Below are 16,607 nucleotides of genomic sequence, written 5' to 3'. Positions count from 1 at the left end.
TTCAGCTGATGAAATTATAAATGCCTATTTCAAATGCTTCTACAGTTTGGTCTTAACCTTTGAATCACAAATGATTTTTTTTCTAGATAAGTTCAACCGAATTACATACCTGGAGAAACTAAATTACACTGAGATCTGCCTCCCAATTTTAAGTTATATGACTATAGTTCTCAAGACATATTTCTTATTCCATGATCATAATAGCATGTCCTCCATTTGGATGTGGTTTTGAGAAAGTAATACGTTTGCTGACAAGATTTCTACATTTTATTCCTTTAAGAGTATGGTGGTAAAACTTTGCGTTAAGAATTTTTCAACCCCTTCCCTAAAATAACATTTCCATTTAATAAGACACTCATAGAAATTTTATTCCTATTTAGTATTATAATTTACTTTATCATTCATATTTCCATGTAGTCAATTTCTACATGTGAATGTGATGGTTGGAAAGGGTAGTAGTTCAGAGCCACTAAGTCCATGATCTTTGGTTTTGTTTGTTTGTTTGTTTTTGTATTTTTCTGAAGCTGGAAACGGGGAGAGACAGTCAGACAGACTCCCACATGCGCCCGACCGGGATCCACCCAGCACGCCCACCAGGGGGCGACACTCTGCCCACCAGGGGGTGATGCTTTGCCCCTCCGGGGCGTCACTCTGTTGCGACCAGAGCCATTCTAGCGCCTGGGGCAGAGGCCAAGGAGCCATCCCCAGCTCCCGGGCCATCTTTGCTCCAATGGAGCCTTGGCTGTGGGAGTGGAAGAGAGAGACAGAGAGGAAGGAGAGGGGGAGGGGTGGAGAAGCAGATGGGCGCTTCTGTGTGCCCTGGCCGGTAATCGAACCCGGGACTTCTGCACGCCAGGCCGACGCTCTACCACTGAGCCAAACGGCCAGGGCCAAGTCCATGATCTTTGGAGGGTGGACTTACCCCCGGAAAAGTTCACATTCAATCAGGGTTTTGTCAGATGCTAAGTATTAGTTGGTGACTGTTGGTTTAAGGTCTTAATGTAATCCATCCTTTAAGTCCTTTCACTCACCCTCCTCAGGTGCTGTTCCTATCCTTCATATCTACCACATACCGTCACTTTGCCACCACCCACTCACCTGTTAGCTGTCAGTCCTCAACTCCCTCCAGCCCCTCCTGGTAAAGATCACTTCCCTTCAGCCTCTTCCTCTGGGATCTGACCCCAAAACCCCGTGCACTAGCTTCTCTTTACCTTTACATTTCAATAATAGAAATTAACAAATTTATCTCTTTGCCAATTTTTTAAAATTGAGATACAATAGATTCTTTTTTGGTGTTGTAATAACAATATGACTCAGTACACTAACCAGCAATTTATTTAATATTTCTCTGTGTATTTGTCTGTTTAACATACAGGAGGTCCAGCCTTGTTATAACAACCAAACTCTACTGGGGTGGAAAGTAAGTTAAATACCTTTTATTTCCCCTATTTGATGAGAAACAACTCATAGTTCATGCTTTTATCTGTTTAGGCAACCATTTTACATCTAATATGCCAGAATTAATTGGTTTAGATGGAGAAAGATGATTGTTTCTCACTTGAAAGAAATAGCAATTAGCCTAGGATTCAGTTCCAGTAAGATGTTCCCAAAGAAACTTAGTGCAAAGCACTTGTTACTAAGTGATTCATAGAGATGTTTCAAATACCAACCTCACACTTAGAACCATTTCTAAAACAGAGCTCAGATTTGGGGAATAGGAAATAAGCACATAGCATTGCAGAAGAAAAGCAACTCAAACCTGCCAAAACTCAGATGCTTCTCTAGAACGCATAGATAAAAATATCTTGTCTGGCCCCACGTGTCAGTCTCTGATCATTTCTGAGAAGGGCTCTGAATGTGCTGGTCGAAAGGGCATCTCATTGGAAAACAAGGCAAAGATTCCTGTATCACTTGCAGTTAGTCTTTATGAAAGAGAAGTTCTCTTTCCGGTGTAGGATGCAGAACAAATGTTGCAGGTTGAATTGACTTCTGATGACTCTACTGGTATTTGAACTGGTATTTACATTATCCAGCAGAACTTAGAATGCTGGCCTTTAAGACAGACATGTAAGAATAGAGCAAGGCCTTTTTATGGAAATCTCAAAGATTTCTTAACAAAATACAAACACAAACAAATAAAACTTTATTTACCTCTCGATAATTGATAGGGAATAAACTTGGAGGCAGAGACCAGCTTTTCAGAAATCTTTTAATCAGAATGTATATGTACACACACATTCCATATTTTATTACTGTTTTTGAGCCTGCTTATGATCAATATAAAGACAGAAAAATGGAATTTAGATTTTTGCTACTATTATAGTCTATATAAAGAGAAAGCCCCATGGCACCCATAAGAAATGTAGATTCACAATATCTATGCTCTGACTCGCGGTGCCATTGCTTGGTGCATTTGCAGTACTCAAAACCTGGCCTATAATTCAGAAATAATCAGGAAGTAAGACAGTCTGCAAGAACAATATGTAGTAGAGTAATACATACAATACTATCTGATATACTTACAAAAGATAGAAAATCACCAAAGGCAAATGGTAAACTACTATTCTTGCCAAAAGTATTGATGTTGAAGAAACATTTCTTCAATACTATAAAACTCAAGGATCCCATTTCTTTCTGAGTAGTCAGAGCTTGAGAATGGTCTGAAAAGGCCAAAGTCCTGGTTAAAAGCTGGTCTTCTTAGGATACTAGTTTAAGTAAAAGGTGTTTAATAACATTTTAAAAGGCAGTAGTTGTTCATTTCTTTTGAAAATCAAAAGGCACTTTCAAATTTACTTTTTTTTTTTGGAAAAGCTAATAACATTAGCAGCCTGACACTCTTATGGAAAAGCTCACAAACTTATATCAAGCCTTTTATTTTATTTCATTAGCTTGGGATTGGTAATAACAAGGTGGGAAGGCTGAGCCATGTGTCAAATTATGTATAAACAGGGTGTGGGTGGCTGAGTTGTTATTACCACGGTGTAGTGAGAGTCATGGTTAATTCATCTCCTGGGGTCTCCAAAGAAAAGGACTCAGTGTGCTGCCCACCAGCCTGCTCTCCTCAGCCTGCAGTGGTACAGAATTTGCCAAGAACAGGGCAAAAAATTAGCAATTCAGTCTAAAATTTTTGTTCTTCTGTACTTTTAAAACAGCAATGAAAGAGAGCACACCCCACTGAAAGTCGTTTGCTTCTTTCTCTTGTTAGAGCTGAAACGGAGCGAGGGCTGTCAAGAAAACATATTATTGAAGGTAGGTACTGCTGCCTCGCTTCACAGCACTGTGAGCTGCTGGTTCAAGGAAGGTATCAGCCAAATAGGTTCAAAGCACATTGGGAGAAGGAACATTCTCTGTAAAAAGAACCACAATCAACCAAGTTTCTTCCTGGGTTGAGTGTTGGGAAAAAGAAGAAATACAGAAAAAGGCCAAATTTTCTCTTATCCTTGACAGCTATGCTAACCTTAATAAAACACTTCCATAAGACTTTTAAAAGTTTGAGATATAATTTATACACCATAAAAGTTTACCCATTCAAAGAATACAATTCATTGGTTCTGAGTATAGAGTTGTGCAATCATCACCATAATTTCATTTTAAAACATTTTCATTTCCCCAGAAAGAAACCTTGTACCCACTAGTAGACACTTCCATCTCCTTCTTATCTTCTCTCTCACAGCCCCAAGCAACTGCTAATCTACTTACATCTCTATAAATTTTCCAGTTCTGGACATTTTATATAAATGTGATCATACAATATGTGATATTTTGTGATGGGCTCTTTGCATACATTAGCATAATGTTCATCCATGTTGTAGCATATGTCAGTATTTCATTCCTTTCTATTGCCAAATAAAATTTTATTGTATGATTACACCATATTTTGTTTATATATTTATTTGGGTTGTTTTCATATTTTGACTATTACATGAATAATGCTGCTTATAAACATTTGTATACAAGATTTTTGTGTGACCATATGTTAAGATGAGTATACTTTAAAAAAATGAGTATTATACATAGAAAAAAATTTGTGACCAACTGCCACTATTGATTGATTTACGGTGCCACTGCTGTTGCGATGGCGCTCAAAACTTTGTATAGCTTAGAAATAAACAGGAACTGAAGCAGTCTGCAAGAATCATCACATAGCAAAGTACTCCTAGTCTACTTCATTGTGACGATTGTGAGAATTGTTAAGAATTTTTATTTATTTATTTCCTGTCTATACATTACAAAATGTTATACCTACACCTTTTGCAATAAAGAAACAAAAATGTTAAAAGGGGCTACCATGTATTTCCAACATCTTTATACTAGATCATGGACCATTTCATAAAAGTCCAAGATTTTATAATTTTAGATTCATAATTAATGATTGAGACATTACTTTTGTCCTTTTAAAAACTAATTTCATTTATGAAATAACAAAAGTCACCAAAACTATAAAGTATACTCTAATCCCACCACTTCAAAAATAAAAATAAAGAAATGGAGTTCTCTCTTAGCTCACGGCATCTAATTCCATCTAGTGCACATCCTTCCCAACTTTTCCCTATAGTTACACTGACTTATCTATTTATGAAATTTAATTATACAGTAAACACAAAAACACATGTGTTAAACCAATGGAAGTAAGCTATGTATATTAACCTAAACTTTACTTTTTTCTCAATTAAAATAAATTTAGACACAACACACAAACACACGTACACATGTTTTATGGGTTATTTATCTTTTTAGTATTATAAAGAGTTATGCAAATGACCATTCTTATGTAAATAAGATAGGAACTGAAATTGGATTGGTAAGTCAAAGAATAACGCATATTTTAACATGAAATTATTTTCTAAATAGGGTACCAATCTGATGGATGAGCTAATTTTTTTAAATTTGCTTATTTATACATTTATTTATTAATGAATTTGAGTTTCTTTGAATAATTTAGTGCTTCTTTTTCTGGAAATTAACTCTTTATATTCTCAGGATATTTTTCTTTTGAGTTGTTTGTCATGGTCTTGTTAATTTGCATGAGCTCTTTGTATATTAATGATATTCAAGCTTTGTTGTACATTAATGTTACAAACATTACAAATATTTTCTCCCAGGCTGTCATTTCATTGTGAATGTTTTTCTGCTCTGAAAGATAATGTTGAATTTGAAGACATTCATTCCAGTTCGGAAGTTGGAAATCTTTATTGACCTATAACTTCACTCTTTGAAATATCTATGTAGACTATCACTGGAAAAGTAATAGTTCCAGTATTCAATCATTTAATTTAAAATGGAAACTTTTAAATTTGAATCTTGGAATGTGTGTGCATATAGATACACATATGTGTGTGTGTGTGTGTGTGTGTATATATTCACATATACACATAATTTAACAATAATGATTATATTCAACTGTTGTTTTCAAAGTTATTTTTCAGTTTGGTAATCCTCAAAAATTGATTTTTAATATATTTGTAGGCATTTAGACTTTGAAATTAGACAAACATTGGTCTGAGTTCCAACTCTGTCACTTATGAGCTGGGGGACATTGTACAAATTACCTGAGTTTCCTCAGCTAAGCCTGAGTTTCCTCAACTATTAAAATGGGCTATCAGTATTTCTACATTATGGTGTTATTATACATATTTACTTCTTTCCTATCTATATATTACAAAATTTTATACTTACACCTTTTTCAATAAAGAAAAAAATGTTAAAAAGGGCTGTCATGTACATAGATTGAATTTAAATGAAGCACAGTGTCTGTCATATAATTAGCACTTAATAAGTTCTTTTTGTGGTCATCATCATTATTCTTAATAGTGCAATTGCTTGTCACTGTTCTGTGGATAAGGTCACCCTTTACTAAGTAAGTAACATTCCAAGACTGTCGCAACAAATGACCACATTCTAGCACTAGAGGAAGCTTCCAAATTCCCTCATATGAACAAAATCCCTTCTCAAGCCTTGGTGTTCAATTTGATATTGTGAAGTCAAGCCCACCCTGTCTCTCAAAACTGTCACCATTTCTGCTGTACCATTTCCCCCCATGACTTGTGTCATCTAACAAAGTTTGTCAGTAAATAAACCTGTCGGCTGGTAACAAGTGGAACGAACACAGCAGCAATGTGCTACCTAAAGAGTTCATGTTTCTCTTTTTACAGTAATTGACTAAAAAAGAAATTCAGAGAATGGTTCATATTTGCAATCAACAAAGAAATATAAAATGGAAATGGAAAAGAGTATTGTGCTTCTGGGGTTTTTACGGAATTTCCATTGCTTTAATATTTACCAGTATCTGTTTGTAATTTCAGAATTCTTTCTCTTTTTTAAAATCAGTTTTCTTAAAGCTTCATACAAATTAATAGAAATACCTTAAATTCTCTCCTTTTAAATGAGTCAGGAATTCTCTTAGGAACTAATCACTCAGGATGGATAAACCAAGTCACCTAAAATTCAATTTGACCCAGTCTCAAACTTCAACACAAAATTTCAAACATTCAAGATTGAAAAAGAATTGGGATAAATTATTATTATTTGCTATGTTGCTGTTACATTCAAGTTTATAGCTTCAGTCAAAGACAAAACATGTTAATGAGTACAAGAGAGTCAGTAAAAAAACTATTTCCAAGCTGGATGAAATTAAGGAATTGAGTGAATTTTGAAGGAAAAAAGAGGGGGACATGAGGTTTCTAGACCCAAAATACAGTCTGAATGATTTATAAATTTATAAATGATTTATAAAATTTGGGTTTCATGGGTACTTGCTCTGTGATGAAGGTGACCTTATTCAATATTGGAGATTTCTACACACATTAAATTTAAGAATTGCTCTTTTTTTATTTTTTTATTTTTTTATTTATTCATTTTAGAAAGGAGAGAGAGAGGGAGAGAGAGAGGAGAGAGACAGAGAGAGAAGGGGAGGAGGAGCAGGAAGCATCAACTCCCATATGTGCCTTGACCAGGCAGGCCCAGGGTTTTGAACCGGCGACCTCAGCATTTCCAGGTTGACGCTTTATCCACTACGCCACCACAGGTCAGGCCAAGAATTGCTCTTAATGGATAAGACAAAAGCCCAATTCATTTAGAGTTCAAGCCATTTGTGTGCTGGGTAACCTTGGCTACTTGAGTTAGTCTGAAAGTATAAAATGAGCTTGAATTGTAAATAAGGTTGTTTTGAAAAAATTTATATGAAAGACTTTTTCAACGAACCCAAAGTCTTTGACTTAGATCCAGTTAGGAATAACATTCTCCTTGGGTTCACAAGGAGAAGTAATTTAAAGGTTTATTATATCTGTTTAGAATCCCAGGGTCCTCTCACGCTCTGAAACTCTATTGATTCACTTAGCCATTCCACAAACTTTCATTAAACGCAATTGATGTCAGTGTTAAAAATCATCATATCAAGGGTGATGTCAGAGAAATAGTGCTGTGAGGAGTACTCCCGATACCTCTCCCTGAACTTCAACAAATTCAACAACTAGAGACAGAAAAAAAAATCTCAGAGCATCTGAAATACACATACATCAAACAAAGGTATGATTGGGCGAAAAGGTGGCTGAATATAAAACCACTCTGAAGGAAATAAGATGGAGAACTGGGTATTCCACTTTCCTCACTGACCTGAGCAAGGGCTGCTTTCTCTTGAAACTGAGAGAAAGTGAGGGCTGGGGGCACAGAAAAAGCTGGGCTAGGACAGAGACATTCAAGCTGAGGAGAGAGTGTGCCCGTGGTTCAGCCCACATGGAGCTAACACCAGCGGCAGACCCCGGCAGAGGTGGGCGAGCAACAGTTGCCTTGTTTACTCCCGGTATCCCAGTCAGCAAGTGTGGTCAGTGTGAAAGTGGGTCCACCTGGTGCTTCAGGTGTGGGCGCCTGCATTTCTGGATGGAGGGGCTGGGTCGGAGACTATCAGAAGAGGCCCTTTGCATGGGCTGTGACCAGAGTTTCTGAATAATCCTGGCTTCCCAAACAACAACGCGCAGGAAGTGCAAGAAAGCTGGCTTCCCTACACCTGGACCTGTCTGGGCGTGGCACCTCTGCCAGCCATACAAACTAACAAAGCACACTCCTGGGGAAGAGAACTACAGAAGTGATAGGGGGAAGGGTGTGCAGGCAGCTTGTAGACAGCCTCTGGAGAGCAGACCTGTGGGTGCTGAGGCTTAATAAAATGCCTGGAGGCTCATAGAAAAACACCTGAAAGGCAATCGGCTCCCAGCCCTGCCTGATTGTGCTGGTGGCTCTGGCTGGCAAAGCCTTATGCAGAACCCTGTGTTGAGTGGAGATAGAGGGGGGATTTGGCTGCTCTTAGAGCCTCTTGCTTTCCAGGCAGTGGCTGGAGCAACGTCACAACTGGGTCCCCAGGCTGCTGGTTCAGGAAGGAGAGATTTGGGGAGAGGCTCTGAGAAAAAGGACTCTCCCATTGTCAGAGCCTGCAAACGCTAACAAGCCCCACCTACCAATGGGACTGAGGTCTAGTTTATGTCATCACCATAGTGACACAACAGCAAATCTCTGCCTAAGAGTGCCAGAGGGTCAGAACCTGGGGTACAGTGCCACTAGCCAAAAAGAGAGAGAAGAAAGAAAAAGGAAGAAGATAACTACTCAAAACAAGGAAAAATCCAATCTTTATAACTTTTTCCATTTCTTTCTTGAATTTTTTACCTGTTTTTATTTCTTCCACCTTGGTCATTTTATCCTCTTTTCATTTTATTCTTTTCTTTTCATTTTGAACTTTATTACCCATAAGTGTTACATTTTCCATTTTTTTTCTATGAGTGTTACATTCCAAAAGACTTAACTCAATTTTTTCTCTCTCTCTCTCTCTCTTTGTTTCTTCTTTTCTCTTTCACTTTTTCTCTCATTTGAATCCCACCCACAAACAAATTATTTTATTCTGGATTCAAATTTTTACTCTGTAGCATTTTGTGGGCTTTTTACATCACTTTTCATTTCTTTAGCAATTCCCCCAACTCCGGCTGTCAATTCCATAGTTTTTGTGCCACTTAATACAATACAATTTTCATTTTTCACAGTATTTTTTTCTCTTTTTCTTTTTTTTCTTTTCTCTTACACTATTTCTCTCATTTGACCATCATTTACAAACAAATTATATTATCTTTGATCCAAATTTTTTCTTGTGTCATTTTGTGGGTTCCTGCCTCTTTTTTTGCCTCTCTGTCATTTCCTCTTAACCCCATTCTACATATTTTTGTTCCACTTTGCACAATAGAATTTTCAATTTTTCACTGCATTGTTTAAAAAAATTTTATCAACTCTTATTAGTGTTATTAACAACACCACTTTCAAATGCCATTAAAAAATAAATAGAATGATGACCTGTGGTGGTGCAGTGGGATAAAGCATCAACCTGGAATGCTGAGGTTGCCGGTTTGAAACTTTGGTTTGCTGGGTCAAGGCACATATGGGAGTTGATGCTTCCTGCTCCTCCTCCCCTTTCTCTCTCTCTCTCTCTCCACCCTCTAAAAATCAATAAATAAAAATAAGTAAATAAATAAAATCAATAAAAATTTAAAAAATAGAATATCATGGATACAAAAGATAGAGATGTAGCTCAGATAAATAAGAAAAAATCTATAAAAATAAATTTCAATAGCTTAGAATCCTTAGAATTAAATGACAGAAAATTTAAAATTGAAGTCCTAAAAATACTCAGGAATATACAAAAAAGCACAGAAAGGCAATGTAGGGAGCTCAAAAAACATCTCAATGAACACAAATATATTACCAAGAAAATTGAAACTATGAAAACAAATCAAATAGATGAAAAACTCAACTCATGAACTGAAAAACTAGTTAACAAGCTTAGCCAATAAAACAGGCTAAATAGAGGAGTGAATTAGTGACATAGAAGACAAGCAACTAGAGGCACTACAGAGAGAAGAAGAGAGAGACTCATGAATTAAAAAAATAAATGAGATAGCCCTATAGGAACTGTCTGACTCCATCAGAATGAGCAACATAAGAATAATGGGTATATCAGAAGAAGAAGAGAGAGAAAATGGAATGGAGAACATAATCAAACAAATAATAGATGAGAACTTCCCAAGCCTGTGGAAAGAACTAAAGCCTCAAATTCAAGAAGCAAACAGAACACCAAGTTATCTTAACCCTAATTAATCTACTCAAGGCACATCATAATGAAATTGGCACAAACCAATGACAAAGAAAAAATTCTCAAGGCAGCCAGAAAAAAAGAATACAACATATAAAGGAAGGCCCATTAGATTATCAACAAATTTCTCAGCAGAAATTCTACAACCTAGAAAAGAGTGGACCCCAATATTTAAAGTACTGAAAGAGAGGAAATTCCAGCCAAGAATCCTTCAAATATGAAGTAGAAATAAAAACATTCAGATACAGAAAAGATGAGGAAATTTATCACCAGAAAACCCCCACTTCAGGAAATAGTAAATGGGATTTTCTGAGCAGACACAAAGAAAAAAAACAAAACAAAACTACAAGTAAAAGCTCCATCAAGATCACAATAAAAACAAGATTAATCTGTGACAAAGAAATAAAAAAGGGGAGAGGACAAAGATTAAGAGTAGCAAAAAAGGATGGAGTGCAGAAGCACTTGTGAGAAAATGTACTACAATGAACATGATATGTATCCTTTCCATTCCTCAGTGGTAACCTTCCCTGATAAAACCACCACAGAAGCACATGGCTTGAAAAAGGAAGTAACAGAGGAAAGAAGTATGGAATACAACCAAACAAAAACAAATGATAGAAAAATGAAAAAGAAGAACCAAACAAGATACAAAACTATCAGAAAGCAATATATAAAATGGTAATAGGAAACCCTCAAATATCAATAATTACACTAAATGTAAATGGACTGAACTCACCAATAAAAAGACACAGAATAGCAGAATGGATTAAAAAAGAAAATCCAACTGTATGCTGCCTATAAGAAACACATCTAAGCTACAAGGATAAAAACAAATTCAAAGTGAAAGGTTGGAAAACAATATTCCAAGAAAATAACATCCAAAAAAAAGCAGGTGTAGCAATACTCATATCTAACAATGCTGACTACAAGACAGCAAAGATAATCAGAGACAAAAATGGTCATATCATAATGATAAAGGGGACATTGAATCAAGAAGACATAACACTTCTTAATATATATGCACCAAACTAAGGAGCACAAAAATATATAAGACAGCTACTGACTGACCTAAAAACAAAATCTGACAAAAATACAATCATACTTGGAGACCTCAATACAATGCTGATGGCTCTAGATCATTCATCCAAACAGAAAATCAATAAAGAAATATTGGCCTTAAGTAAAACACTAGAACAATTGGAAATGATAGACATCTACAGGACATTTCATCCCAAAGTGCCAGAGTATACATTTTTCTCTAGTGTACATGGAACATTCTCAAGAATTGACCATATGGTGGACCACAAAAATAACATCAACAAATTCAGAAAGATTGAAGTTATACCAAGCATATTTTCTGATCATAAAGCCTTGAAATTAGAATTCAACTGCAAAGAAGTAAACAAACCCACAAAAATGTGGAAACTAAACAACATACTTTTAAAAAATGAGTGGGTCAAAGAAGAAATAAGTGCAGAGATCAAAAGATACATAGAGACAAACGAAAATAACAATACAACATATGAGAATCTCTAGGATGCAGCAAAAGCAGTAATAAGAGGAAAGTTCATATCAATACAGGCCTGTATGAACAAACAAGAGAGAGCTCAAGTATACCACTTAACTTCACATCTTAAGAAACTAGAAAAAGAAGAACAAAGACAACCCAAAACCAGCAGAAAAAAAGAAATAATAAAAATCAGAGCAGAAATAAATGAAATAGGAACAGAAAAACTATAGAAAAAAATAAAACAGGAAGCTGGTATTTTGAAAAGATCAAGAAAATTGACAAACCATTGGCAAGACTCACTAAGAAGAAAGAGAAAGGACTCATATAAACAAAATCCAAAATGAAAGAGGAGAAATCACTAGAGATTTCATAGATACACAAAGAATTATTGTAGAATACTATGAAAAACTATATGCCACCAAATTTAACAATATAGAAGAAATGAATAAATTTCTAAAACAATACAATCTTCCTAGACTGAGTATGAAAAAGCAGAAAGCCTAAACAGACCTATAAGCAGGGGGGAAATAGAAACAAATATTAAAAACCTTCCCCAAAATAAAAGTCCAGGGCCACACGAATATACTAGTGAATTCTATCAAACATTCAGAGAAGACTTGGTTCCTATTCTACTCAAAGTCTTCCAAAAAATTGAAGAAGAAGCAATACTGCCGAACACATTTTATGAGGCCAACATAACATTCATACCAAAACCTGGCAAGGATGGCACAAAAAAAGAAAACTACAGACCAATATCTCTAGTGAATACAGATGCTAAAATACTAAACAAAATATTAGCAAATTGAATACAACAACACATTAAAAAAATAATTTATCATGATCAAGTGGGATTCATCCCAGAATCACAAGGATGGCTCAACATACATAAAATGGTTAACGTGATACACCATATCAACAAAACAAAGAACAAAAACCATATGATCTTATCAATAGATGCAGAAAAGGCATTCGATAATATACAACATTATTTTATGTATAAAACACTTAACGAAATGGGTATAGAAGGAAAATATCTCAACATAATAAAGGCCATCTATGATAAACCATCAGCTAACATCATATTAAATGGAATAAAACTGAGAACTTTTTCTCTAAAATCAGGAACAAGACAAGGTTATCCACTCTCTCCACTCTTATTCAATGTAGTGCTGGAAGTTCTAGCCAGAGAAATCAGAAAAGAGGACAAAATAAAAGGCATTCATATTGGGAAAGGAAAAGTAAAGGATTCACTTTTTGCAGATGATAAGACCCTATACATTGAAAACCCCAACAACTCCACAAAAAGAGTACTAGAAACAATAAACCAATACAGTAAGGTCGCAGGATACAAAATTAATATACAAAAGTCCATTGCCTTCCTATATGCCAACAATGAAACATCAGAAAACGAGCTCAAAAAGCAATCTTCTTAATGGTTGCAACAAATAAAATAAAATACCTAGGAATAAAATAACAAAGAATTTAAAGGACCTATATAATGAAAACTACAAAGCATCATTAAGGGAAATAAAAAAGATACAATGAAATGGAAAAATATCCTTGTTCTTGGATAGGAAGAATAAATATAGTCAAAATTACTATATTACCCAAAGCGATATACAAATTTAATGCAATTCCCATCAAAATTCCAATGACATTTTTTAAAGAAATGGAATAAAAAATCATCAGATCTATATGGAACTATAAAATACCCCAAATAGCCAGAGCAATCCTAAGGAAAAGAACTAAGCAGGGGGCATTATAATATTTGAATTCAAATTATATTATAGAGCCACAATAATCAAAACAGCATGTTATTGGTAGAAAAATAGACACTCAGACCAATGGAACAGAATAGAAAGTCTAGAAATAAAACCACATATATATGGTCAAATAAGTTTCAATAAAGGGGATTTCTGCTTCTTCTTGACTCAGTTTAGGAAGGTTATATTGTTCTAGGAATTTATCCATTTCTTCTAGGTTGTTGAATTTAGTGGCATAAAATTTTTCATAGTATTCTACAATAATTCTTTGTCTATCTATGGTGTCCGTGGTGATTTCTCCTCTTTCATTTTGGATTTTGTTTATATGAGTTCTTTCTCTTTTTTCCTTGGTAAGTCTTGCCAAGGTGTTGTCAATTTTGTTGATCTTTTCAAAGAACCAGCTCCTTGTTCTATTAATTTTTTCTATAGTTATTCTATTCTTTATTTCATTTATTTCTGCTCTGAATTTTATTATCTCCTTTCTTCGGCTAGTTTTGGGTTGTCTTTGTTCTTCTTTTTCTAGTTCCTTAAGGTGTGAAGTTAAGTGGTTCACTTGGGCTCTCTCTTGTTTGTTCATATATGCCTGAAGTGATATGAACTTCCTTCTTACCACTACTTTTGCTGCATCCCATAGATTCTGATATGTCGTATTGTCATTTTCATTAGTCTGTATATATCTTTTGATCTCTGCACTTATTTCTTCTTTGACCCATTCATTTTTTAGAAGTATGTTGTTTAGTTTCCACATTTTTGTGGGATTTTTTTCCTCTTTTTTGCAGTTGAATTCTAGTTTCAAGGCTTTATGATCAGAAAATATGCTTGATACAACTTCAATTTTTCTGAATTTGCTGATGTGTTTTTGTGGCCCAACATATGGTCAATTCTTGAGAATAATCCATGTACACTGGAGAAAAATGTATACTCTGTCACTTTGGGATGAAATGTCTTGTAGATGTCTATCATATCCAGGTGCTCTAGTGTTTTCTTTAAGGCCACTATATCTTTGTTGATTCTCTGTTTGGATGACCGATCTAGAGCCGTCAGCGGTGTATTGAGGTCGCCAATTATGATTGTATTTGTGTCAGTTTTTGTTTTAAGGTCAATAAGTAGCTGTCTTATATATTTTGGTGCTCCTTGGTTTGGTGCATATATATTAAGAATTGTTATGTCTTCTTGATTCAGTGTCCCCTTAGCCATTACGAAATGGCCATTTTTATCTCTGAGTACTTTTGCTGTCTTGTAGTCCGCATTATCAGATATGAGTATTGTTATGCCTGCTTTTTTTTGGATATTATTTGCTTGGAATATTGTTTTCCAGCCTTTCACTTTGAATTTGTTTTTATCCTTGTTACTTAGATGAGTTTCCTGTAGGCAGCATACAGTTGGATTTTCTTTTTTAATCCATTCTGCTACTCTGTGCCTTTTTATTGTTGAGTTTAATCCATTTACATTTAGTGTAATTATTGATACTTGTGAGTTCCCTATTGCCATTTTATATCTTGCTTTCTGTTAGTATTGTGTCTTGTTTGATCCTTCTCTTTCGTTTTTCTATCTTTTGTTTTTATTTGCTTGTATTCCATACATCTTTCCTCTGTTGCTATCTTTTTTAAATAATGTGCTTCTGTGGTGGTTTTTTTAATGGTGGTTACCTTTAAGTAATGAAAAGGGTTCCTACCTTGTTCAATGTAGTGCACTATTTTGTGCGTACTTTTGCACTCCATCATCCTTTGTTACTGTTAATCTCCATCCTCTCAACTCCCCTTTCTTTTTGTTGTTGTCACAGTTTAAATTTGGTTTTATTGTGTTCATCTTGGAACTTTTACTTGTGGCTTTGTTTTTTTGTTGGTCTTTGTATCTGATTGGAGAACCCCCTTTAGTAATTCCTGGAGTGGGGGTTTTCTGATGATAAATTCCCTCATCTTTTCTGTATCTGTGAATGTATTTATTTCTCCATCATATTTGAAGGATAGCTATGATGGGTATAGTATTCATGGCTGAAAGTTCCTCTCTTTCAGGACTTCAAATATTGGGGTCCACTCTCTTCTATCTTGTAGAGTTTCTGCTGAGAAATCTGATGATAATCTAATGGGCCTTCCTTTATATGTTGTATTCTTCTTTTCCCTGGCTGCCTTGAGAATTTTTTCTTTGCTGTTGGTTTGTGCCAATTTCATTATGATGTGCCTTGGAGTAGGTTTGTTGGGGTTAAGAAAACTCGGAGTTCTGTTTCTTCTTGAACTTGAGGCTTTAGTTCTTTCACAGGCTTGGGAAGTTCTCATCTATTATTTGTTTGAGTATGTTCACCATTCCGTTTTCTCTCTCTTCTCCCTCTGATATACCTATTATTCTTATGTTATTCTTTTTGATGGAGTCACATAATTCTTGTAGGGCTATCTCATTTTTTTTAATTTTTGAGTCTCTTTCTTCTTCTCTCTGTTGTGCCTCAAGTTGCTTGTCTTCTATTTCACTAATCCTCTCTTCTATCTGACCTGTTCTATTAGCTAAGCTTGTTACTTCGTTTTTCAACTCGTGAATTGAGTTTTTCATCTCTGATTTGTTTTTATAGTTTCAATTTCCTTGGAAATATATTCTTTGTGTTCATTGAGTTGTTTTCTGAGCTCCCTAAATTGCCTTTCTGTGTTTTCTTGTATATCTTGGAGGATTTTTAGGATTTCTATATTCAATTCTCTGATATTTAGCTCCAAGTTTTCCAATATATTAAATTTTTCTCCATAGATTTTTTCCTCATCTAGCTGTGTTACATCTCTTTCTTTTGTATCCATGATATTCGATTTTCTCTTACTTAATGGCATCTGAGGGTGGTTTTGTTGATAGTATTAATGAGATTTAATAAAGAATAAAAAGTTAAAAAAATAAAAAATTGAAAAGAGTTGGTTTTTTAAAAAAATTAATAATGAAATAGAGAAAAATAAAATAAAATAAAAACTTTAAAAAAAGGAAATTATTCCCCCCTCCTTTTTTCCTCTCCTCTCCTCTCCCCTCTTTCTTGAGAAAATCTTGTGGTGAACTGTGAATTATAAAAAACAATGCCTGTAATAGACGGCCTGCTTTGGGGAAAAGAAATAAAGGAGCAAAAAAAAAAAAGAAAGAAAGAAAGAAAGAAAGAAGGGGGTATGGACCCACAAAAAGCAAATAAGGAAAAAATTTGGGTCAAGAATAAAATGATTTGCTTTTATGTGTTGGTTTACTAAGA

General features: G+C 35.0%; 1 protein-coding gene across 5 annotated transcripts in view; it reads left to right on the top strand.

Annotated features, from left to right (window-relative positions):
• Window positions 1-16,607, top strand: part of KCNAB1 (potassium voltage-gated channel subfamily A regulatory beta subunit 1) — a 589,565-nt gene that overhangs the window by 410,367 nt on the left and 162,591 nt on the right. For all 5 annotated transcript variants that reach the window (XR_010749312.1, XR_010749311.1, XM_066369872.1 and 2 more), the window contains exons 6-7: window positions 1,376-1,420; window positions 3,206-3,249. Coding sequence is in view for 3 of the 5 variants with exons in the window: in XM_066369872.1 (XP_066225969.1) it covers window positions 1,376-1,420; window positions 3,206-3,249 (89 nt within the window). In the remaining 2 variants the exon portion in view is untranslated. The remainder of the gene's footprint in view (window positions 1-1,375; window positions 1,421-3,205; window positions 3,250-16,607) is intronic.

The sequence above is a fragment of the Saccopteryx leptura genome, chromosome 2 (assembly GCF_036850995.1).
Source record: "Saccopteryx leptura isolate mSacLep1 chromosome 2, mSacLep1_pri_phased_curated, whole genome shotgun sequence".
Taxonomy (NCBI): domain Eukaryota; kingdom Metazoa; phylum Chordata; class Mammalia; order Chiroptera; family Emballonuridae; genus Saccopteryx; species Saccopteryx leptura.
This window is presented reverse-complemented; position numbering and strand designations above follow the sequence as displayed.